The following is a 26,332-nucleotide window of genomic DNA, read 5'->3' on the forward strand; positions in this document are numbered from 1 at the left end:
AATGATAAAGCAAATGCGGCGACATGCTAAGAATTGGTGAATCCAGATGAAGAGTATATGGGAGTTCTCTGCACTAATTTAAATTTTTGGTAAAGTCGAGATTGCTTTAAAATCAATTATAAAAAGGAATTTATAGGTTTATCTTAGCAGATCTTCCAAGGAGACATACAACTCACTGAAAATTGAAGAGTTGATGGTCCTTTGTCATTAATTTTGTTTTCCTAATTCAGCTCTTAAAAACAGAAATTGACTCAAAAAGTAAGCAGATTTGCAATTAAACAACAAGGAAAATCAAATAGCTTTTAATTCATCTTGAAAAAGTGTGTCAGATTGATTAGCGTTATTGTTTTTACTTTTTTTTTTGTGGTGATCACCAGGCTTATATTCTTAATACTGCAAAATCCTATAAAAAAACATAAAACGGGCCTTTATTTTCTTTATTTGGGGAAGAAATAAGACTCAAACACAGAATGATCACTTCAAAGGAAAGTTAAGAATGAGCATATCGTGTGTAACCAACCAGAAAGGGATAACAAGAGAGCACTATTCTCTACGTCCGCCTATAAATATTAAATTAGATGAACCCATTGCAGATACCTGTTTCCTTGGAAACCCATTCAATTGAAACCTCTGCAAAAATTAACATGTATTTTTTTTTTCCCCCGTAAAGGGCAGGAGCTTTTTTTTATTTACACAGTTTTGACCTTTAGTTTTATATCTTGGGCTTATTAAAAGAAGTTCTTTCTAGAGCTAAGCAAACAAAGAACCAAATAGCTATCTTCTCATTAGTTCTGAGGCTTGGCTTATAATAGTATGGCCTTTATCGATGCACCTTAAGGGGTAGCTATGGATAGTTGGGGTAAAATCTGCCACTCACTGAATATTGTCATCTAGATGAGTAAACCATCAACCCACACAGTATTTGAACTCAAAGGTCGAGTGACTTCGCAATATAGATAATTGAGTTAAGCAGTCATATTGGCAAGAGTTCTACATTTTAGGAGGCAGTAAAGTTTAATAAAGTCAAGTCCTTTGCATAAGTCACTACTGACAAATGTTATGGGGATAGAGGTTTACCAAAGATAATAATTCTCTTTCATGGTGAATGGCTCTGGACTACATGGAGGATTTCTGCCTCTTATTTCTAAAGCTTAGTTGGTTCTGAATTTCTGGCATCCCTGCAGTGTGGATAGAGAAACAGGGTCATAGTTATTCCAGTTCAAGTCAAGGAGGCTAAATTGGTCCAGAACCTGAAAGATTAACTACAAATATAGTGCAGCATCAGCATCAGCCCCAAAATAGACTAACTAGAGAGAGAACGTATCCCTGTGTCAATTAAACTCGTAAATACAGGTGAAATAGTTCCCAGTATACTTGCCTACTTTGTCTGCAAAAATAGGGGCTATTTTTGGTGTGAAGTCTGCATCTCCAGGGGTGCTCAAAACCCAGAGCCTATGCCCTGGAGAGGTAAGGGTATAAAGTAGCATTGATTACCAACATCTTCAGGGGAACAGGTTTATGATGGAGCAGGAGTATGTTTTCAGAAACAAAAGGGGGAAGAAGCCTAGACTTACTGAGAATGGGTGTCTGGATAGCTGGAACACTCTTATGTTCCCAGGACATGCTCCCCCAGAGAAGAGTAAAGACACTGAAAGAGACAGCGTAAGGCAACTGATATCCCAATTTATCCTGTAACTAGTACTATGTTTTTATTATGGTCATAGCTTAGGTTTTGGGGGCCAGTAATGATTTAATGTACAAGGGGAAATATGGTTATCATATTGGAGAACTACTTTAAAATAGAGGGTAGATTCATGTCCTTGGTTTCTTTGTGGTCAATTAATCTCTGATTACATTCTTTGCTAGAGAGAATTAGTGATTTATTTGAGGTTAAATAGCTGGCAAGTACCCGAGCAAAGAGCCAAGCCACAGTCTTTTGTTCTAAAGGGTTCCTATGTGCCTACTATGTGCTGGGCAAAGTTCCTAAGACTTGATGTAGTAAGCCCGCTATGCAGTTTGACGATTCTTGGAATATCTATTTTTTTCAGCTTTATTGAGTATGATTGACAAATAAAATTATAAGATAAAGTGTACATTGTGATATTCATTGAGAGAAGACTCCTCCTATCTGGTTAATTTACACATCCATCACTATATATACATAAAAATATATGATATATTCATCACTATGTGTGTGTGTGTGTGTGTTTGTGTATGTGTGTGAGAGAGCATTTAAGTTGTACTCTCAGCAAATGTTTAATTATACAATTCAGTGTTATCAGGTTATCAGTCTTGGAATATCTCAATAGTCCATGTTCAATATGCCATTCACACATTTGTCTAAATTTGACTAGTTCTTTGTAGTTTTGTCCTGCGTTCAGAGTCAGCCCTTGACAAGGTGTGAGGTAGGTGACGTTCGCTTTCAGGGCACTGTGTCATAACTTCAACTAAGAGGGGGTCATGGCTCCTATAGTACAGTAAGTACACAAGCTGACAATCTGCACAGTGATACCCGAAGGTCCTGCTCCCTGTTTTTTCACTCTCTCATCCACGTCCCTGCTGTCTTCACCCCTTTCACGGCCTCCTTCCATTCCTATTCCTTCCATTGTCTTTACTGGAACCTTGTCAAGGGAGAAAGGAATCTGATTCAATTCAACCACTTGGAGATGCTGGAGACTTGACAAGATATCCAGTCGGGAAGTTTGCATTTTGAAAAACCACAGAGAAAGGGCAATGATGTGATTACAGGCATTCAGGGCCACCCATGAGAGATGTCATAGGGAAGGGAAGGACTTTGAATTCCAATGGTCCCCTATAATGTCTTTGTAAGGATGGCTCTCCTAACAATACTTTTGAACATCAATGCAATGTCAGTAAGTTAGCCATCTACACTACACTTGATTTTGTCTAAACACTGGTGGAGGGAGCACAAGGCCAAGAGATTGTTTATATTATAAGAATAGTTATCATTTAGTCTCCAGTGAAGTGGCAAGCGCTATGCTGAGTGCTTTATACACATTATCTTTCATTTTTACAACAAATTTGAAAGCTGGACATTATTCCCCCATTTAAAATTGCATGAACCGAGGCTCAGAGAGGTTAAAATATTTGCCCTGAGCTGGAAAATTAAAGAGAAAGAAGTCAACCTAAGCCTGTCTGAATGTAAAGCATATGATTTTAACATTTAAACGATTATACAAGTTAATTATAAATATATTCTTATTATAAAAATTTTGAACATAGTTGTATATCCAGTTAATATTAGCATCCTTCTTTATTCCACTCTTTCCTTTTTGAGGTATCTACTGGTATAAGGCTGATATGTATCTGGGAAATTTTTCTACATACATTTGTGTACGCAGAACTGGAAAAGACTTTTAAAGCTATAAATAAGATCACACTATAGTTAATGTATGGTTGCTTCTCCATTAAGCATTCCTAAAGCCATCCCCTAAAAGAAAATCTGTTTATTTTTCTAGTGGATGCTTTAGACAAACCATAATATCCCCTATGGAAATTATGTATTGTTTTCAAATTTTCAGGAACAAAAACAAAGGCTCAAAGACAACTTTTGAACACATATCTTTGTGCCCTTCTGTGAGTATGAGACAGAGTATTATAAGGGGGAGAGCTGAGTCAAAACATATTTGCATTTTACATTATGACAGACACTCCTAAATTGGCCTTGGAAAACTCCTGGTCCATTTGCTGTTCAATAAAAACTGAAGTTGGATGAAACAGAGCCTTGAACTTCTGATGTTTGCCTTTCTTTGACATTGACCCATTTCTAGTTTTTTATTTTTATTTTTTTTTTACTTACCCTCCACTCTAGCTGATAGCTTTTCTTTCTTCGCTTGCCCTCTATTTCTGTCTGCCCTGGTCTACTTATGAGGCGCTCTTCTTTGCTTTTGAAGTATCAAATACAGGGCTCTCTTGAATGTTCCAGAAGCCAGTGGAGAACACTTATTTTCATGTCGATGGCTAAGTCTCTTGAGTGCCCTCGAGGCATGTAAATCATGCTGGTGCTATCAGCTAGGACTGCACATCCAGTGTACGATGAGTGGGGACAGAGTGGAGAGCAAAGATGGATGGAGCAGATGGTCAAACTGGTGAAAGGGTTCAAGCTTTTTAATCCTCCATCTTCTAAAATACTCATTTACCTGAAGATGTCCTTGTATTTTACTTAAGGACAAAGATAGTGATCATGCATTGAAAATGTGAATGTCTAACTTGAAGGATTATAATGCATACAATGACTTGGCTTTATGTCTCTCACTTTTAAAACGCTTTGTTATTTTGTAAATGAGAATTATACATCATTTGTAATTGTCATCATTGCTTTGATTAATTTTTTTCTCCTTATGAAGTGCATGAGTTAATAGTTTGCCCCTTTGCCGACATAAGATAGTGTTTTAAAAATTACTTTAACTTGTCTAAACCCTCAGGACTGGTTTAATAAATTATAGTATACCTATAAGCAAGAATAATTTATAGCCAATAAAAGTCAGGATTCAAAGACTATTTATTTATTGACACGGGAAAATGTTTATGATATACTGTTAAACATTAAAAGCTGGTTAAAAATGATATGCCTAATGATTCCAAGTTTGTAAAAAATAGATATGCACAGGAAAAAGACTGAGCCATAATAAAGATTTTTAACACTGCTTGTCCTCAGAGGATGGAATTACAAATAATTTTTTAAAATTATTTTTGTTGAACTTTGGGAAATTTTTACTTTTTGTACAATAAACATGGATGGCTTTTAAAACAAGAGAAAATAACTTGTTGGTAAATTTGTTATTTTGACTATCTTTTTCTTGTCTTCCTGGGGCTCCGAGACTCAATTCTCTTGATATTAAACAGAGGAAAAGACCTACAGAAAAAAATTCGGTGGAATCACCAGATCGCTGCTGTCTTTTTTCCGATGCAAGCAGGGAGGTGGGTCAGTCTTGCCTTGTTTCTCTCACGAAGTCCCAGTGTTTCAGGAAGGTGCCTGATTGACATCAAGGTCCAACATCGAAGTATTGGGGTCTGACTATCTGGGTTCAGCAGGCTAGATTCAGCTACAGGGGTGCATATATCTTCTAGGACCCATCCCTGTGGGACTTATGGGAGCCTGTAGTTTCCAGAGAGGAGTTCAGGAGAGCATGAAAGGGCTGAGCGGAGAAGCCTTGTGCAATATAAGAACTGAGGGGATCAGGGCCTCGGGCAAATAGAGTGGGACTCTCAGAAGGGCTCAAGCTCAGAGTGAGGTGTTGCAAAGTAGACTGACTAAGCAATTAAGATAATAAGCCAGGCCTGAAGGAGGGCCCAGTCAAGAATGAATAGACTCAGGTGGCTCCCCAGGTGAGTCAAGGACTGGAAGAAAAATGTGCATTCTCTTAGTGTCCACTAGGTGGCAGACCCTTTCCTATACTAAGAGCTTAAAAGTACTGTTTTCTCAGCCATTTCCTCATATACAGGTTTTAAGAATCACCTGGAGCGCTAGTTAAACCCAGGTTCCTGAGCCCCTTTCCAGAGTTTCCAATTCAATAGTCTGGGGCGGGGCCTGAGATTCTGCTTCTCCAGCAAGCTCCAGGTGCTGCTATTGCCACTAGTTGAAGAACTGTGAGCACCACGGAATACATTATCTCAGACTCTGAGAATGAAAGGATAAGGTCCTGGTGGCTGAGCTATCAGTTCAAATTGTGACAAAAACTCCAGTTAGGTGTAGTGTGGAGACAGAGGGTGGCTTGGGGAAAGAAAATGGGGTCAACTTGCTTCTGGATGGAAATAGCCTCTGGTCCTAAAGCAGATTTGAATTGGTAAAATCTCCAGAACTCTCATTCTAGTTAAACGTGTTACCCATTAATTTCCTTAGAATAACTGCAGCCGATAGGAGCACAGATGTATGCAGGTTAAAATGAAAGCAGCATGCAGACCAAAACAAAAAATAAAACATTAGATAAATACCAAAAAAAGACTAAAAAAAAAAAAACATTAAGGATACTATAAAGCACAAAGCAGTGATTCTCAAATTATTTGAATTGAAGGACCATTTGAAAAAATAAACAGTTTGTTATGGCCCAATATATGGTTCTACAAGACTTTTACAAAGCTCTGGCTATGCATGACTGACAGGAAGGTTTGACAATACACAACTGGTCTATACCCTGTTAGCAGCGTAAATCACACATTTGAATGTCAGCGACAATGCCAAATTGGTGTGAGTTTCTAAAGCTTTCTCTCAGTTTTTGTACTTGCATCAACAGAGAGTGGTAAAAGTAATAGTTTGTAAAAGGATACCTATCCACAAACCACACTTACAGGTGCACTGGTCTAGACTGGCCAGATTACTGATTTGGGAGATGGGCTTATTACCCTTCTTTAAGCAGTCAATTTATTTATTTTTTTGGCTCCTGCACTGCAGAGCCCTAACTTTTTGTACCCTTGAAGACCTCTTAGTTCTTATCAATTCCATTTGGGGGCCATGCAATGGGGCTACTTGGATGTTCTTTTAGCCCTGCTATTTTTTTATGCTCAAACATCAAGGACAATCTCTCACACATAGTAAGCGCTCAATAAAAACACTGATGGGTTAAATGCATGAAATTATAGCCCAGTACTGAGATATCAGGACTGAGATATCAAGCATGCCTGTGGGCTAGAGAGAGATATCCAGGAAATAAATGCCCAGGATAGATGTCTATCAAAACAGACCTCTCCTCACAGTGACTACATAGAGGTTGCTGGCAAGTCAAGTAGATCAAGAAGATGCAATGACCCCATCCCTACCCCGCCGCCCCACCAAAAAAAAAAGAACATTGTTTCCCTGGCCTCACCAGTGCCTCACTAAATATAGGTGTCCATTGAGAATGAATGTTCAGTTCATAAGGTTTTGGGGCCAGGACAATGTAGACTTCCTGGAGGTATTTTCATGCTGAGCCAAGGCACTGGCTGACGTCCATGCCAAGGTGAACCCTGGATACTCTGAAAACTACAGGAGAATTTACCTTAATTGTTTTCCTTTTAATACAAAATTCTTGAGGAAGGACTTTAATAATTTAATTATGTTTTAAATTAAATAGTTCCCTGACTTCCAGCAGAAGAGAGCTGAATGAACGCAAAATGGATGATCGACTCTAACCTTCCTGAAACATTATGTCCCACCTCGCACTCATCTGTCCTGCTCCCTTCTGCCTTCCTTACCAGGCACTCAGTGGAGCCCAAGGAATTTATGCCATTTAATTATGCACAGCTAATAATAATGATAGTCGCTATTTAAAAAGCACTGTATGAGAGGTACTGTGCTAAATGTTTAAAAATATTATCATATTTAGTTTTATCAATAATCACATAAATTTGCTCAAGGACAGAAATTTGAAAGGACTAGGAGTCTAGTCGAAATATGTCAGACTCAAAAATTTATAGTCTTATCCACTGTATTAGAGTCTTGGACCTAACTAGAAACTCCTTCCAATTTTGCTTTTAAGGTGTACCAACAAACTGAAAAGTGTATAGTGCAGGGAATTCTAAATACCTGAGGCAAAGATTTCTCATAAATGATTGAGACATAGACAGTATCTATGATCAAATGAATGAATAAATGAATAAATATGGATATCAATTGTGAGTAAATCAAATTTAGTTTGTGAGACTCTTAAATTATGAGGACACTAAATTTCCTGTTGGCATTTCACTGTAAACCAAGGTCTGACATGGTTTTGATGCCAGCTCATAAAATTTGAAGATACAATCTGGTTGCAAATTCTAAGACTAAATCGCAATTGTATTTCAAACCAATGTGCACATACCAACACAGACACACCTGTTCTACATCCTGACTCATTTGAAAAAACTTATTGTGCCCTTTTTCTAAATATCCCTTTCAATTGCTCAAATCTCCTAAATAATAAAGATGAGAGACAAAGACAAATCTTCCCAAAGAGAATATCAATAGTTTTGATTGTTCTCCAATCAGAGGTTATACCACTATTTTATTATTATTTTAATCTGAAACTATCTGCACACTCAACTTGCCAGGTCAATTAGTAGTTCCAAAGAGCTTTTAAAGTATTTTCAGAAAAGCTAAAGGATCAGCAGCTTTTTTGAGAGGGATAAATATAATTATGTGTTTATGTTCAAGTTAGAAAGTTCTCAAAAGTCTTTCATAGTTCATACATAGGAGTCTTTACAAACTTTTGTGAATATATTTTGGTATGTGATTACCAAATTTTAAATACACGATTTAAAGTTTTATCATGAGTCAAAATCTTTAAATAAAAAACAAAAGCCCCCGCCTTTTTAAAAAAATGCTGAATCAAAAAGAATAAGAAGTTATATGGACTTGGACATTTAAAGACACAAATTAATTTCTTGGACATTTAAAGACTAACTTAAGAAGCAAGATTTTGGGGAGCCTTAAGACAATAAAGTGATCAGCACGAAGACATCTGTCAGGGTAGAGGCGACCTGAGGTAAAGGCCAGTTAAATCTCATGTAATCAGGAACTTATGCCAGTTTAACATATTTTTTATGAGGTGATGTCCTCCTAAAACCATAATCTAGCCTTTCAGGATGATGACACAAGGATTTAATAAGTTAAAACCTCTCTTTTGAATATGAATTGTCTATTTAGGTACACTTCGAGATCTTATAAACTATTGGCACAGTTGGGGAAAGAAATGTACACACACACACACACACACACAAACACCACACTACACATCACACCACATACACACACACCACACACTCCACACACACACCACACTCCACACCATACCACATACATACACCACACACATATCATACACATGCTGTACCACACACCACACACACACACACGTACACACATTTCAAAGCAAGTAGTTCTATAAGGATAGCAACGTCTGTTTCTACTCAGATTCAAAACCTAGAATTAAAACCCAAACTAACAACCCTTCCGCTAGAGAAACAAAAACATCTTTTCCCCAAGTGTCCCAGCACAACATGAAACTGAAATTAACTGCTTTCCTTTGGGAACCACTTATTTATATATATTTAAAGGAAGATTTGGGAATAAACCACTTCATAACAGAACAGTAGGGGACGACACATCAGAATAAATGAAGACTGAGCATGTAGTTACGACAGAGCTTTTTTTTTTTTTTCCTTGTTGAAACACTGGGTAGGGTCTAATAAGAATCTGGTTACCTTTACATTTCTTCTCTTCCGTTTGGAAGGTCTGGGCACTCGGAACACTCTGATCATTCACATCGTCATGGTCCAGATGGAATATCGAGCTAGTCCAAGTGGCCTGGATGAGATGTGGTGAGGACTGTTCATTTTTCAGGGTGCTGCGCCTCTCCGAATGGCTCTTCCTATGGAGGCAGGCTTCAGACATTCCTACTAGCTTCCAGTCGTGTTCTCGGTCTGGACAGGGCTTCGGTTTGTCCCAGGCTGGAAGGCCATTTTCTGGAGGGTTGAAAAACATGAGATGATGAGCTGTTGGCATGGTCAAGGTTTTGTAGAGATGAAGTTTTGGAAGGCAAGTTGTTTCCCAATTCTTTTGGGCCGACAATATTCACATGCATCTCCACTTGAATGCGGTGATAAGATGCAGAATTTGTCAGCCTTGGGCACATAGCCACCATGGTTGGATTGCCCGTCGCGATCAACATATTCACCCTTATTTTTAGTGCCCAGAAAGACATTAGTTCCTCCCTGGAAAGGCTGTACTTCCGCCAGTCCTGCTTCTACAGCAATGGCCCAAGAGCAAGTTTACACCGATTTATGTTACTGCTTAGATGACCATTTGAGGTCTTGAGGGTCAGGGCTGGCCATGAACACTTTTCAGATCCTTAGGACATAAAACATCTAGGATTCAGCCTTGTTTGACTTGGGTTTTATCACAGGCTGACCTGAGGGGCACCCTGTTACTTAAGTGGGACATGCTCACGTGGCTACGCTGAGAGTGACAACTCTGCTCTCCTTACTACCTTCTACCCCTAATGGCCTAAAAAAAGGAGGCTGGATCTTCAAACAGAAATTTTGTAAATGATTTCAGTGTAGCTTCAAATTGGCAGTATGATCCGATGATGAAGAAAAGCAGATAATGCTTTAGTTTTGGGGTATATTAACAGCCCTAATGATAGACTGATGAGCCCCAGATCTCTTTGGGTGAGGTACAGACAAATTATTTATGTATATTATGTTGTTTATTTATGTATATTATGTTGTTTTTGATTCAATTTATAGGGACTTGAAGTTCTGCTCTCTAGAAAGTGGGAAAAAATGGCAGTACATAATGAAAACTTTTTCACGCTAACCACTCCTGGTGGCAAATTGTACCTCTTTGAATATCTTTATATGGAAATAAGGTAGAGAGTGAAAATGAGCAAGCTAATATATATACCTGTATATGCATACACATTAAAAACATAACCCATTTAGCCATTCATATTTCCAGATGTTCTTAGCCTGCTATCTGTTGAAATGAGAAAAAAATAATATAGTTCTACTTTTAAAGTGATCATATATAGTGATTGAAAGACTGTAATTTATAAATGAAGTTTTAAAAATGGAATTTACCAAAGGACCACAGATATCCATATTAGATAGAAAAGTTCATCCTGACCTGTGCATAATATGAATTTTAAGGGAATTTTAAGCTGTCTTTCAAACATTTAAAATGAATTTTAAATTATTTAACACAAGGGTTAAAAATGGTTTAGGTTTTCATAAGCACCCTCTCTAAAGCTAGAGAGTTTTTGGTTAGTATGGTTTCTCTGAAAGTGTAACCTACTCTGAATCACTTTTGAAAGTTATATTTACCCTCAGGTTACCATGTGAAAATTCTGGTATCCAGACACTCCATTTCTGTTCCAGTCGAAGGCTGTGAACAACTACAACAATAAAGCTATAACACATGATTTCTTTGTCACAGTAAATGGAAATGCCGTGGCTTGAAATATCTTAACTTGGCCAATAAGCAATAATTCCTTTTAAAAATGGTACAACATGATAGCTGTTGGATGTAACTAACACTTGATCTTATTCAGAGAAAGGCCCTGAAAATTCACTCTATGCAAAGAGCTGTGTTAGGTATTGTATGAGGTCAGCTAGATAAACTTGGATCTTTTCTCCTAACAGTTTATGCGACATTCTTCAATGCATGGTGAATCACAAAAAGTCTGGACTCAACCATGCCAGCTACTGGTACAATCTGAGGCACCAATCTCACCAGCCATTAAAAGAAAACAACAGAATAAGATCTTGGGAGATTGTATTACATTTCAGACTAAACATATCTATGTAGTATTCATTCAAGTCTCTATTACTCATGAGGGTTTGAGGGTCTCATGAGCTAAATATAAAATTACTGAACGCAGGAGTTAATTCTGTGCCAAAAGAGATTCATTATACTTGTACAAAAATGAAAAGCCTTCTCACTCACGTATGTTTCTGTGATGTCTATTTTATTTTCAGGAAATCTCTAAGTCCTCGGCGAATTGCACCTTACAAGCTCCATTTTAAGCAATGTTAAAGCTGCCACACTATTTTGTAAAGCCTCTGACGTTTCATTTTTTTTTCTGAAAACATTCTTAAAATTTGATATTAATTCCCCTGTCTGAACAGAAATTAAGACCTATAACCAAACCTAGTAGTCACTGCTCCCTAGTGAAGGGAGCTAGTGAACATGCTTGGATGAGAGATGCTGACAGGGACTCTACCCGAGAGGACATTCCGCCTGAGAGCACAGCCTATTGAAGCTTGCTCAGCATTTCCCCTGGGACAGCAAGAGTGAGGTTTCTTCTAAGTAGGGGAAGTAATGTTTGGGGTGAGGCGGGGGATAGGATTGCGTTCCATTTTCTTAAGAAAAGAAGGTGAAATGGTTTGGGAAAAGGGCTTTATTCATGGGAGGCATTTGCAAGCTTATAATTTCTGTCTGTAATTACATTCATGATAATGATATTCAGTTGCTTAATTGGCAGTTTTATTGGTTGGGAGCAGTGCTGGGAAATCTGGGGACTGAGAAGTCCTGGCTGAGTCATGAGAAAGCTCAAGAGTGATTTATACAAGATTCTTGATTCTCATTCTCTCCAAAATAGCGGGGGGCAGGGCACCAAGAATTCCTATTTCATTCCCAAGGAGGGATAAGACACCTACCACACTAGGCTCCTTAAGTTCTGCCTGTTGAGGATGCTGTCATTGGGACGAACTATAATTTACCTCCACATATGTTTGCTTGGTGATAATAGTTTTTAGGAATTTCCTGTTACGTTTATGTCTTATGCTTTTTTCCTTTGGTTCCCCTAACACAAATCAATGAGATATATTTTTTTTTCTAGAGGGATTAAAATCTCAAAGGTTAAGTCAGTGATTCTCTAACTTTGTTGAGCATCAGAATCACCTGCACTATTAAAGAACCGAGAAGACCAGGCTTATTGAAGTAGGATGGGGCCTGAGCATTTTTATATTTACTAAGTCCTCCAGCTGGTTCTGATACCCAACTGAATTTGAGGTCCACAGGGTTAAGAAAATCTAAGGCAAGAAAACAGGTTATTGGTAGGTTTTATATAGGGTGCAGTTTCCTTCTCAGACTAACGTTTTACACTGTCTAGGAGTAAATGTGTATTATAATGAAAAATTCATCAATTGTTTTGGGGTCTACTGTGTGAAGCTCTAAAAGACAGTTGTTAATTACATGTTATCTTGTAGATTGCAGCTATGGATGTTAAGTAAATGATCACTCAAAAAGCCTGTTGCTCTGAGCATTATCTGGGATACAAGGTACACATAGTATACATCCTTTTCTTTTTAATGGATCCTAGCTAACTTTTAAGACTTCTGGCTTTTAAAACTTCGTATTCCAGACATCAAGACGATTAACCAATTTAATTAATCAGTTACGATGCAAATTAATAAATAAGTAGAATCAAAGAAAATAACTAAATAAGGACATGTGAACTACTACTAAAATAACAAGGTACACATTAGCCTTGTGTCTCCAGGGAGCTTAGGTTGGAATGATTGAGTTTGCGTTAGATGACCGTAATTCTAGTAACTTCGAATGACATAGTGCTGATCCAAAGGGTTCTTTTGCAAAAGAGAAACAAACAAAAATCTCATTAACAGAACTATCTACAGCCTATCTCTGTAAATTTCATTAAAGATGGTAGAAAATAAATCTGTCCATCAAAAAAAGGGAAATTATATCAAAATATTCAAGTATTTCAGGACACGGAAGCCAACTGATACCTTAGAAAAGTGCCAAGGCAAAGGAAGTAGGATTACGACAACGGGTCAGAAAAGGTCAGCTGAGTAGGCAGGGATTTCACAGCACTCATTACAAGAGTGTTGAGTTTGCATTAGGTATTAAGACCGAAAACCATATTTTGTATTAGAGGGGATGTGTATATAAAATGCTTTGCAAACTCAGGGAGTATAAAGAATTATCACTGTGTAGAATCGGGCTATTAAGTGGGATGTCTCCAATTTCCATTCTAATGTTTTACGTCCACCCAAAGGTTTTAGCCTTGTTGAATTCTCAGACTTTGTACATATCAACTGATTTTTATTTGTGGAGTCATGTAGAACAGGAGACCAATATTTGGCTGAACATCTACCATGGGCCAGGTACTGAGCTAGATACTTTCATTCATCTTCATGAACATCTCTGGATGGACATAATGGTATACTGCTTGATTGACAAGGAACCTAAAAGTCAGAGAAGCACTTCACCTGCTTTTTCATAGCTTTTATATTGTTAACAGACATATCCTCATTATTTGACTTCATTTGATGGGGAGTCATTGGCATATTCATAAATATCATTTGATTAGTACTTTGAAAGTTCTTTATTAACTATGTTTGTTATCTTATTCAATTTTCCCAGTTACTCATTTATATTTACCAGTGGTCTCCTGCAGAGCAGCCAGAGTGAGCTTTAGAAAATTATACCTCAGAGCAAATTCTCTGCTGCTTGAAATCTTCTGATGACTTCTCATCGATTTCAGAATGAAGTCCTAAGGCCCATAGGACTTATTCCCACGCTGCTGAGCCCCTCTCCATGTCTCTGTCCTTACTCTCTTTTTTTCTGGACACATGGCCTCCTTCTAATCTGTAAGGCTTATTCCCACTACAGTGTCTTTGCAGAAGCTCTTCCCTCGCCCAAAGTGCCCCCTTCCCAGCCCTTGTAAAACCATCTCCTGATGTACCAAGTGCAGTTACCGGGATCCAGCCCCATTCCCCCTTTTACATGAAGGCTGGACCTCCTCTTTTAAAGAACCTATCAAGGTTGCATTTCTCAATGAAGATAATTGAAAATGGAAAACCTAATGGGCTGGACCTGTGTATGGCCCTAGGGGAGGCTCTATTCTAGTGGAGGAAGGAGAGGAGGGAGTTGGAATATCTGAACCCCAGCTCTTCCATGTAGTGGCTGAAGGGTTTAGTCTTGGGATCAAGTGTTTTCACTTGTAAAAGTGCAATATAATATCACTTATGGGATTTTGATAAGGATCAAATGAAATAATGTGAAAGTATTTAGTAATTAAGTGTTATTCCAGTATAGGTAGAGCTGTAACTACTTAATCTATATCATGTATGTGACCATATATATCTCTTTCTGTCCAAAGAGGAAAATACTATTAGTAAAACTACGTTACTTTTATTAACACAATAACTTATGTTGAGTGGATATAGCTACTTTACCCTCACTCTCGCTATCACCACCATCGATACCACTATCACCACCTCCACTACTATTACCACCTGGTTCTAAACAGCATCTTTTCACGCATGAGGTTGTTTTTCATGACTTCCCCCTTCCTGCTCCCTCTCTCTCTCCTCCCAGATATTTGCTATTTTCATGTTGTACTCTAGGTGTTCAGTTCCCACTTGGGCAGACCACCTACTCACAAATCTCTTTGTGACCTTGGGTAAGTTACTTCACTTCTCTGTATTTCAGTTCCCTCATTTGTAAGATAAGAACATACTACTGTTGCAATGATTAAATATGTTAATACATTCAAAGATCTTGGGACAAAGATGCCCACCACATTGCCAAGCACTAGGTTAGTGTTAACTCTTTATTTATGCACACAAATTGCCTCTTTCCTTTGCCCCATCCTCCAAACTCAAGCCTCCTTTAAACATGACTTTCAAAGAACACCTCCAAAAGAAAGGAGTTTGATAAATGACTTCACACCACTATGTTAAGGCCGAGAACCTGGGAGGAGCCACCCCTCCCAGCAAAAGTTGTGTTTCAAAGATGTCTGAAAGCATAGGGCCATGGCCCAAGGAGTGAATGTCTAAAAGTGGATTCCTAGCTGCTGTGTAAGGCAGGGGACAGAGGCGTTTGGGAGAAGTGGGAGTTTCCTCTAAGGCTGGCCTGACCATCATCATACCTGGCTTACTCAGCTTGATGAGTCAGACAACATAATAATGAAGACACAGGTTTGATTCCTACTCAGTCTTCAAGACCTAGCTCATTGTTTAAGTTTTCTTGAAGCATCCATCTACCCTCCAAACTTCCATAACACTTTCCATGTATCTCCTCCTTCCCTCTATGTGCTTTTAACCTCATGATATAATCATTTACATACATGTATAATTTCTTTATTTTTTGGTAACTCTCACAGTACCTAGCACGATGTCCTAATTAATATTTTTTGTACCCTGCTTAGATTACTAGTACATTATAACTGGGTAATCTGGTACTTTGCAAAGAGAAATCACCATCTTAGGTACAGAGTCTATCCAAAAGCCAGTGGTAAGTAACAAGGAGGACTCATTACTGTTAAAATCAATTCAATGCAGATTTTCTATTATTAATAGCATTATCTCTCCAACTGCTGATAAAATAAAAAGCATTTTGCTTTTGAGAGGTGGGATAGGATAGTGGATAAGAACATGGGCTCTACTAGTCAAGGTTTAAATTCTGACTTTGCCATTAATTAGCTGTGTGACTTTGGGCAAATTGTTCCCTCTCTTTGGAACTCCATCCTGAATATCTGTATTTGTCTCTATCTCTTCTTCTGTAAGGCAAGAATGTACTGTGTCTACCCTTGTTGTGTCAACTGTATCCACACCTTTTTTTTCCTTTGCTGGACACCAATCAATTTATTCATCTCTCGGTTCCCACAGCTATAAGCGCTCACGTAATAAGATCAAGAAATAGATATTGTGTCTGTTACTTTAATCGATGAGAAAATAAGGGTGCAGGAAAGTTAACTGTTTTTCTATTTAGAATGCGTCACATGCTGTAATTATTAATCCACCCTTTAGATTGTGAGTGCCTTAATAGCTAGAACCATAATAGCTTGTTTACCTTTGTGCCCCAGCATGTAGCACAGGGCCTGGTCCATCAACGAATGCTCACTGCTTTGAGTGGAACTGAATTAAACTTGGCTGTTCTCTGCATCCCCTCCCTCTCCTCCACAGCCAGTGGGAAACAGGAATTACTGAGAGAATCCTTCTCTTCTCCCTTTGTGCTTGTTCGGTCCTCCTGCTGCTCAGCTAAGTGCCCTTTCTCATGATCTTCTCTTGGTCCCCACACTGTTTCCCCCAAAACTTCTATTACTTTACTTCCTTCTCTTTCCAAGTGCTATGCATCTGTAGCTATCTCAAGATCTGGAGCAGAAGTATCTAAAGAAACTAAATGCTGGGGTTTGAGAAGAAAATCATCACCTTTTCTTTATAACCTATTTGAAAATTTAAAAAGAAATTAACCTTCATTAACATTGTATTTATGCACATACAGAATGAATGGATCAATGAATGAATGGAATACTAAGGAGCAGGTAATGTGCTCAGACATTCCAATCAAGGTGTAGGCATCTGAAGAATGGCAGTCTTCACTCCTGAGACTTTATAAACTAGGATCTGCTGAGGCCTCTGCTCAGCCCTAGTCTAGTTACATGAAATGCATCCTCTGAAATATTTTCTTGTAGGCATAGTGTTGCAAAATCAGCCTTTTTGTTCAGGTAGGCTGCTTTCCATTGCTATATGGTTTTGTCTTTCTTTTACTGGGCACCTGCCTATTAATTTTCTCTTTCGCTAAGACTGGCCTTCTCTGTCCCGCGTGCAGATGAATTTGTTTGCTATCACAGAGGGTTTCTCTTGTTTCATTGGCAGGGATTCTCAGTCCATTAAGTGCGTGAGATCTGGGAACTGCTAAGAGAGAAAAAAATCTTTTCCTTATCTGGCTGCTCCCACTTCTCCAGTTTTCCTGTCTATTCCTGTCAATTAGGCAATCACCATCCAAATGAAAAACAATCATCATAGCTATAGAAACCTTAGATAATTATTCTGAAACTAGAAACTACAATGATAATCTCTCGATAAGTTAAAACCATTAAAATTTTTTTACAAGTGTGTGTTTAGAACCTTTAAATGGCATGCATGTTGCTCTATTTTAAAGGTTACCCTGAAACAAAGTAAAAAAAAAAAAAAACAAAACCCAACAACATGTGTTCAGAGACCCTGGTGGAAATTCCACTTGGAATTTTACCGCATGAAACATGGCAGTGACGAGGTTCATGAGCAACATCTTATAATTATTTAAGCACATATGAGCAAGGTGACCGCTGGGACACTGACCAGAGGCCCCAGAAACTGGGAAAGTACTTTCCAGAGGACACAATGGAATCCTCCTCTAGGAGCAGTCGTTTGGTTTTCCATAATTCATACCGATTTAATCAGAGAATCCTCAAGTCCGTGACTCAAACTTTGAGGTAATTACACTAAAGGACACAGAGATTCCATTTAGGATATTAGAAAAGCTACAGCTGTTGCAGAAAACTTCATATTAAAGAGCCCCAAATGCACATAAAAGGGAACAGATGTTTACTGCCAGGATTAGATTTCTCCTGTACACACAAACACTAAGATTTCTGATTATGATTTCATCCTTTTAAGTTTTTCCTTTCTCGAGATAACCAATAAAATAATAAAAGTAATAGCTAACATTTAATATATGCTTACTATCTGCCAGGCCTCCATTCTGAATACTTTACATTAATCTTCACAATAACTCTGTGAGGTAAAAATATTATTCTCACTTTTTAGATGAGGAAATGGGCACAGAGAGGGTAAACAATTTGCCCAAGGTCACACAGTGACTGAATCATAAAGTCAGGATCCAAACTGAAGTAGGTCTAGCCGACCTCATCACTTGTCAATGGGAAGTCAACACCAAATGGCTTAGGTGATCATCGCAAGCAAAAGAACTAAATTCGGCTGACTAAAATATGTAGTGAGAGGTTTGAAATAAAAAAACTAAAGCTCAGAGAGGTCATTTTCTTACTCAAAGTTACCCAGATAGGGGAAGAGTTGAGATGGGTTTTCTGATTTTTCATCCCATGATTTTAATTGAAAACATATATGTAGTTTTTGGTATATAACAGGAATTTATTATTGCTCAATCTCAACACTGCTTCAAATTCTGACATTTTCACTCTATACCTCAAACATTATGAGCTGTTTTTCTAATTAAAACTTTTTCTTTCCAGTAAATTTATCAAACAAGAGACAGCTGTGCAGGGAGTGATTCTGCTTCCCACACTGGCTGTTGCTGCTTATTTTTCAAAAAGTTAGTGTTTATGGTGGTGTGGACTCTGACTCTGAGTGGCTCAAAAACTTAGAAAAAAGGCAAAAACAAACAAACAATAGAACAACCAACCTAAGAAAGAATTAATTTGTTTTCTAATAGTCCATCTGAAAAGTTAAAAGATCACCACATGATTGAGAACTGACAAAAGAATCATTTCATTTTGAGGTTATGATATTGACAGCTAACCCTTATAGAGGGTCCACTATGTGCCAGGCATACTAGGTGCAGACTGTGTTTTATTCACTCATCGTAACAATGACTGTGAAGGAGATGCTGTTATTAGCCAATTTCATAGGTGAGGAAATGTCAGCTGAAGAGAGCTAAAGATATTGCCCAAAGTTACAGATAGTGAATGGGAAGCAGTTCTCATAACCACCACACTGCATTCTACAGATGGAACAATGGCAGCCCAGAGAAAAGAAAGACTTCAACCACTGTCACAAAGCTAGTTAAAGGGCAGTGCTGTGCCTAGAACCTTCCTCAAGATGGGCCAAGGTGACCTGACGGCAAATGGGAAATCCTAGGGAATTATGATGGACCATCTCTTAGCACAAATATTGCTTTGGGAGAAGTTAGTTCATTTATTTCCTCAGGAAAGACGGCTTCAGGAAACAAAAATCTCTCCTCAAAAAGAATGGAGTCAAAGGGCATATTTATTTAGAAATATAGGAAGGACACTATGTCCAAATGATTTGTTTCATTTTGACCAGGGAACAATAGTGTCTGAGAACATTGATGCTTGGGAACTTAAAAGGTGTGATTTTTTGAGGTGGTGGAGGGGTGGCGGGGGCAAGGTCAGAGCTTAAGACACAAACATTTATGGCTTTATGAAAGTCTGGCCTGAGATTTCTTTTTTTCTGGCTAGATAGTAACAAATGGAAGAAAAAAATGTTGTGCTGTTAGGAATTATACCGTTGGTCTGGCATCTGTCTGTAGATGACAGCTTCTGCCCAGGGAACCGAGCTACCAAAATAGTGGCACCAAAGTGCTCGTCAGCCTAAATCCGGCATGTTCTCTTGCATGTTCTCATTGCTGTATTTACATAGGACAAAGTGACAAGTTAAGTGGAAAGTATCACAAAATGACCCAGGCAGAATGGGTAGTGCGTCTCCTGGGACTGTCTCGTTTACACCTGCCTCAATTCTAGAAATAACATTTGCCTGGAAAGATGAGAAAAGGGCGGGAGGAGGAGGAAAGACACGTCAAAGTGAGGAAAAGGCTCTGGGAAAAAAATTTCCACGGCCTCTGTATGTGGGTTATTTGGTGGATCCATATGTTGACTCAAAAGAGACACAGAGACTGAAGTTATCATGAGCAGCTTCGGGCAGTCTGGCAGTCCTCACCTCGGCTTTTGCCTTCCTGGGCACAGCTTGCAATGTCTAGAGACATTTTTGGCAGTTCCAACTTGGGTGTGAGTGTGTGTGCCCTGCTGACATCTAGTGGGTAGAGGCTAAGGATGCTTCTAAACATCTTCTGATGCATAGAATAGCCCACTACAATGAAATCAATAGTACTGAGGCTGAGAAAACATGCCTTAGGCAAAACTGTGAGGCGAGTTTCTCCGGGCCTCTGATGTAAAGTGCTCTTACTGGCACTGCAGTCTCTTCCTCTTCATAGCTGCTATCATTTCCTCCCCACCAATCAGTGTGACTGATTTCAGGAGAAACAGTCTGATTGAATGACTATGCCATGGCCTAAGGTGTGAATGACTAATAGATTCAGCGCTGGCAGAAACACCTGTATTTTAAGTGATTCATTAATTTAATCTAAATTCAGTTCCATTATGTGAAATTTTAGCATGGTTGCCATAATATTGTGGACAGCTTTCCAAAAACAAAAGAAATGCTATAAGAAACTTCTTGTGCCCCAAACGAACCTAGTTTACTTTCTCTTCATCACTAATATTGACTTGTAGGTTTTGATATAAATGGGGCCCATATGTTAGGGATTTGAAATGTCCTGGTTACTATAAGTCCCAGGTCGTCTTCTTTCTGAACTGCTGTGGACCTATTTCTAGATGGTATGATGAGTTGGCTTTCATTTAAAGTGAAGCAGACACAGCAGGAACAAAATAATTAGCAGTAGGGATGAGCTTCAGAGTCTTTTCTTCTAACTTTAAGGCTTAGAAACATAAGATTTTGCTCTTCTTTATGCGAGTGTATGATGATGCCAAACGGAGTGATCCTACATTGGAAAACCCACACTAGGGTGACTTCACGAATCACTTTACTTTGTTCCCCACTTTACCTTCGTTCTTCTGGCCATTGGCTAGGGACATGTATGGTAGCTTGCTGTGTAGTAATATTCCATGCTGAGTTTCAGAGGCAAATTAACTAGCTCAATTGCTCCTTATCCAATGGGTTCTGAGTAGTAAAATTAAGAGAACAGTTCTTGCTACGAAAACCTTAGGGTTCACATCAGTTCAAACAACTCATTTATAGAAAAGGAAATTGAGTTCCAAGAAGGCGGCCTCATTTGTTCAAGGCCACTTGGACAGTTATAAGGAAAGCCAAGCCTTAAACCCCAACTCCTATACAAAGTTCTATCAGAAGCCTCCCAGTGACACGGGGTGGGGGAGGGGGAAGGGAGACGAGACAGTAGTCAGGTAGTCCTCATCCAGCTGAAGCAGGCTCTTTGTTTCCAGAACTAGCAGCCTTTGTCTTCCATATCTCTGATCTGTCCTCAGGGTTAAGGCAGCTGCTGATTATTTAGGATGAAATGATATTGGGCTTAAGCCTTCAGATGGTTCTTCATGCCACAATAATTGGCAAACTTTCTAAACCAGTGCACCCCTGAGGAGTGGCAAATGATGGTATTCTATGGTGAGGCCAGCAACTCTAGCAATTTGGCATGACGTGAACAAAGGGAGTAGAAAACAGTGGAGAAAAGCTATAAGGGTGCCAAGTAAACCAGACCCTTAGGTGGCCTGGGGGGGACATAGGGAGGAAGAGAAGGAAGAGAGAGGAAAGAAGAGGGAGAGAGGGGAAGGTGAGGGAGGAGGGAGGAGGGAGGAGGGAAGAGGGAGAAGAGAGGAGGGGGTGGAGACTAATTAGAAGGTGTGTTTGAAGAAGTTATCCTTGGACTGGGCCAACCTGTCCCAGGATCAGGAGTCCCATACTCTGGCTAATTTCATTCTTGTCCTCTTGGTCAGAGCAAGTGAAGATCAAAGGCCTTTCTTCAACTAGTTTGTGACACAGGGAAAATTCTTGTGATGGGTAGGGGCTTGATAAGGTCAGAAAGCATAGCATATTCTTAATCTTAGAAATTTGGAATCCTAAGCAGGACTGTGTCATTTGAAAGGAGAAGGCATGGCTACATCTACCCCTGCCTGAAAACAGAGATTAGGCTCATCACAGGCCTTGTCAGTATATCCTGAGGTTTTCTAAAAGCAAGACTGGGTAAGAATCATACACAAAAGGATATTTAGGAAATTCTTATCTGGAAAGGCAGGAACAATATGGTTAGATATATTGTAGAGGCAGGCCAGCAGCAAAAGGCTTCTAGAAGCTTTAGTAATAGATTCTCACTAGTGTTTTCTTCCACAAACATCTTAAAGGGATATTGACAATTCTCAAGGATCAGGCCTGGAAAGTGAGATCGGAAGACCCATTTCTTAGCCACACCTACCACTCTTTACTTCTTGGACTGTGGAATGGGTTGTTCCGAAAAGCTGGATGGCATTTGGTTCTGGGATATATCAAATCCATCCTCTAATGTGTTTAAAGCAAGATAACAGGATAGCTATACTTGTTCCCTTAAGCTTTCCTGGCAGGGTGGTGCATTTGGCCTGGAGATATTCGAAATGGTGGTGGTGGTGGTGATGATAGTGGTCATGGTGAGGTGGCATCTATCATTTATCACTTGAGGCTCCCAATGTTATAGCCATCGTTCTAATAACCATATTATATTATTCCTTTTGGCCCTTACACTAAAATCGAAATACATATGATCATCTCCACTTCATATATGAAGAAACTGAGTATTAAGAAAGGGAAAGTAACTTGCCCAAGGCCACAGCTGAAGAAGCAGTGACACACTGGACCCTACATGGATCTGACCACAGGCCTGTGCCCTTGTTCCCTCTGTTGCATGCTAAGGGGTCGACAAAGCAGATATGGTTTGAGACATTAAAAATGGTTGGTGTAGAGCTAACTGGAGTCTAGATGGTATATAGTTTCCTGATTCAAAGACATATTGTCCTCATTATTTGCCTGGCACCCCCCGCTGCCAAGCTATTCTACACTTAAAAGAAAAGGATAAAAGCAAATAAAAATAAAACAGAGCTTCACGAAAAGGATGAAACAAGAGAGTAAAAAAATAGGCAGGCTTTCCAACAAAACAAATATAGAGCTCCTCTGTCCTATTTGGAAATCATAGGAAGCAATAAAACAAGAGCTGAGAGACAAGGAGTCAAGGGGAGCCAGAGATGAGGTTTGCCCCCAGGTGAGGTCTCTGGAGAGTGGTGGTGAGGATGCAGATAGTGTAATCTTCCTTTTCATGGGAGCCTGCATGCCCTTTCTGACCTGTCAGCAAGCAGGAGGTGTCACTCAACCTTACTGTTCTCTGGCCCTTTGTGATTGTCTCACCATCTCTGAACACTTTCCTTCTCTGATTTGAAAAGGATGCTTTGCAATGTAAAAGCCACCAGCCTTGAAAAGGGCTTTTGGCTTTGATGTTTCTGTTAATGCTTGTTAGAACTGAACCAATATTTGTAGCTCAAATCATTATGTTTTAAGCCCTTGGACATTAAACATGCTTCGTAGAGTTCTCACCTTCTCAATTCAATCCCAAACAACAGGAATGATTGAAACGCTTTTCACGTAACCTCTTCAACTTCTAGCTGGAATTTCTAGGGATAAACCTGTCTTCATAGCTTAGATGCATAGGGACAAAAAGAAAAGAAAAGAAACCATATCAAATTTGCAAAGGATGCAGTGGAGGGTAGTAAGGGGAAGCAAGAGCATTTAGGTTTATTGAGTGCCTGCTAGTGACAATGACTATACCAATATTATCTATTGATCTAGTCTCTGCCTTTTAAAATAAATCTGCTGTTTTTCTAGAGTGTACCACAGGACTTGTTACATGGGAGGCTCTCAATAAATATTTACTGACTGATTTAATTAGATTTTCATCACAACTCTAGGGTGTGTTCTGTCCCCATTTTACAATAAGAAAATTGATACTCTGAGAGTTCAAGCAACTTGCTTAAATTCACAAGATTAAGTGGCAAACTAGAGATTTGAACCCAAAGTCTATGTTCTTTTTACTAGTCCATGCCACCTCCAGAAACAACTTGAACAGGTGGGCAAAATAGATAATCCTAACCCCATCTAGAGATGCAGTTGGTACCCAAAGAAGATTTGGAAGACTGTAATAGACACTTTAAAAATTTTTTATTTTATTATCATTATTATTTTTCTTAATGCCTATAGCACCCGGTATTCTTAGGTGGTCTCCTATCCAAGTACTAACCAGGCTTGACGTAATAGACATTTTTTAAACAAAAAGATAACTTCAATATAAAGACCAAGTCCTTCCTTACTCTACTTACTTCTATAATATTATCCTGTATTTGTATAGCCATTTGTGACACAGACTCATCGTCAAATCTGTGTCCTCCTGACTTTCTGGGCATACAGCTAGACTGCATTTCCCAGCCTCCCTTGCAGTGAGACAAGGCCATGTGACTGTGCTCTAGCCAATGGAATAAATGAAAGCATTGGACACCACTTTCAGATGTGGCCCACAAAACAACTCCATATAGCTTTTCATTTTCTTTTCTCCCTTCTCCTGTTGAATAGAGAAAAATTGGAAGTCCTAGTGGTGAATGAGAATGTAAGGAGGAAGGTTCCTGGGTCCCCGAATGACCACAGAGAAAGTTATCTACCAACTAAAAACATGTGATATGAGATTTAACAAGGGTCAGGTATAAAATTCTTTTTATGAAGTCTCTGAGATTTTGGGGGTTTATCTTGTTGCAGCAGAGAACATTGTTTTACTAATAGGCCTTTTGTGATTCCAAATAGCTTATCTATTATATCATTAAATCCTTTACAAATGAAATCAGAGTCAATGGAAGCTTAAGGAGTGAGAGTGTGAAAAACCATTGGGAACAACCAAAATATCTGTGTGGAGCATCGTTGCATGGCCATAAGTACATTCATTACTTTAAGTTCCTGGGCTTAGTTTTACCACCTGTAACTTCAGAGTGTTGGGCCAGATGGTCTCTAAGATACTTTCTAATTTTAAACCTCTGTAAGTCTTTTTAGATGTTAAAAAATATGTGTTGACATTTTCAAAAATTGTGATCTCTTGACTGTGAACTCCTCAAAGGTAAGAACTGTTTCTTAGTTATGTGTTTATGCCTAGAATTCAATATCTTAGATGCTCTGTTAAATTTAATTAGAATTTTCTGTTGAAAAATTCAAAGACTTTACCAATCTTCTGATTTATTACAATGATTTCTTGATCTGATTTGGTACACAGTATCAAATAATTGAAATTCTCATGAATATTTTCATTATGCTTTACTGAATATGATAGGCTATTTTATATTCATTTACATAGACATAATCTTTGAAGAATGATTTTAGAATAATACCGAAAGTCTTTTTTGATTAAAGGTAGTGCCAGCAGTAATTGGTATTCTGATAGCTTCATTTATATTTCTATTTAGCTAAATATTATAGGAGTATAATTCCTACTTAGAGTTGAGAAAATTAGAGTACAGAATATTCAGAATTTTCTCATTTAAATGGCTCTTAACTTGAGGTCCATAAAAGTAGTACTGGGAAAAAGTTTAAGCAATTTTAAAAGTTTGAAAAAACCCAAAGGAAATTATACAATGATATAAGCCAGTGTATGCTGCTTTCATGAAAATCATAGGCCTTCTGGTATTTGAAAAACATATAGCAATTTTTTTTTAATATATTGGTGTAGTGTGGGAACAGTAGTCATTTCATTCCGCTCATCGAAAAATCAGATTATATATGTTTTTGATTACTAAAAATAGGCATGTATTCCATTACTTAATAAATGCAGTTTGGCAGGTAAAATGTTTGAAAGCACAGGGTTTAAGGGAGGTGAGGGGGATAACAAGAAGGTTTTGGTAAAAATATGGGAACCACAATTTGATACTATATGAGTAGAATGAAATCCAATGATGGGAAACCAGTGGTATTTAAAAATTTCTTTTTATTGGTAGCTGCAGGGAGAGCTGATAGTTCAAATACTCAACAGTCTGTTGTGACGACCTTGGGCAAGTCATTTCACCACACTGGCCTCTGCCTGCTGATGGGTAATATGTGAAGATTGGAGAAAATGACTCTCAGCTCAGCATCAGCACCATGACAGGAACGCATCTGCACTCTACCGGCTTGGGGAGCTAGACTTCTACATTAGTTACCCTTCTACTGCACAGGCAAATTCTAGAGTGAGAATGTCGTTACAGCTAAGACTTGAAAGAAAAGCCAAGATAGATAAAACAGCAACCTGGGACTTTTCAGTTTGGGGTGGGGGCAGGTGGTAGTGGTAGCATAGAAAAAGAACTCTTGGTTCATTACAAACAAAATGACATTGCATATTCGTTAGGGACTAAATTTTTGTTGGGAAAATTTGAAGGAACTTGTACCTACATTGTGCAACTGCTGTGGACTTCAGTAGCATATGGGAGAATAGAGAGAAAGATACATCCTGACATGACAGCACCCTGGAGGGTTAAGGTTGCTATTTGTGACTTTAGCAGAATTCAAGGAC

General features: G+C 38.6%; 1 protein-coding gene across 7 annotated transcripts in view; it reads right to left on the minus strand.

Annotated features, from left to right (window-relative positions):
- Positions 1-26,332, minus strand: part of THRB (thyroid hormone receptor beta) — a 319,642-nt gene that overhangs the window by 56,036 nt on the left and 237,274 nt on the right. For all 7 annotated transcript variants that reach the window (XM_016124883.2, XM_016124877.2, XM_016124879.2 and 4 more), the window contains exon 4: positions 9,178-9,438. In XM_016124883.2, the coding sequence (XP_015980369.1) occupies positions 9,178-9,438 (261 nt within the window). The remainder of the gene's footprint in view (positions 1-9,177; positions 9,439-26,332) is intronic.

The sequence above is a fragment of the Rousettus aegyptiacus genome, unplaced genomic scaffold, assembly GCF_014176215.1.
Source record: "Rousettus aegyptiacus isolate mRouAeg1 unplaced genomic scaffold, mRouAeg1.p scaffold_m13_p_4, whole genome shotgun sequence".
NCBI classification, from domain to species: Eukaryota; Metazoa; Chordata; class Mammalia; order Chiroptera; family Pteropodidae; genus Rousettus; species Rousettus aegyptiacus.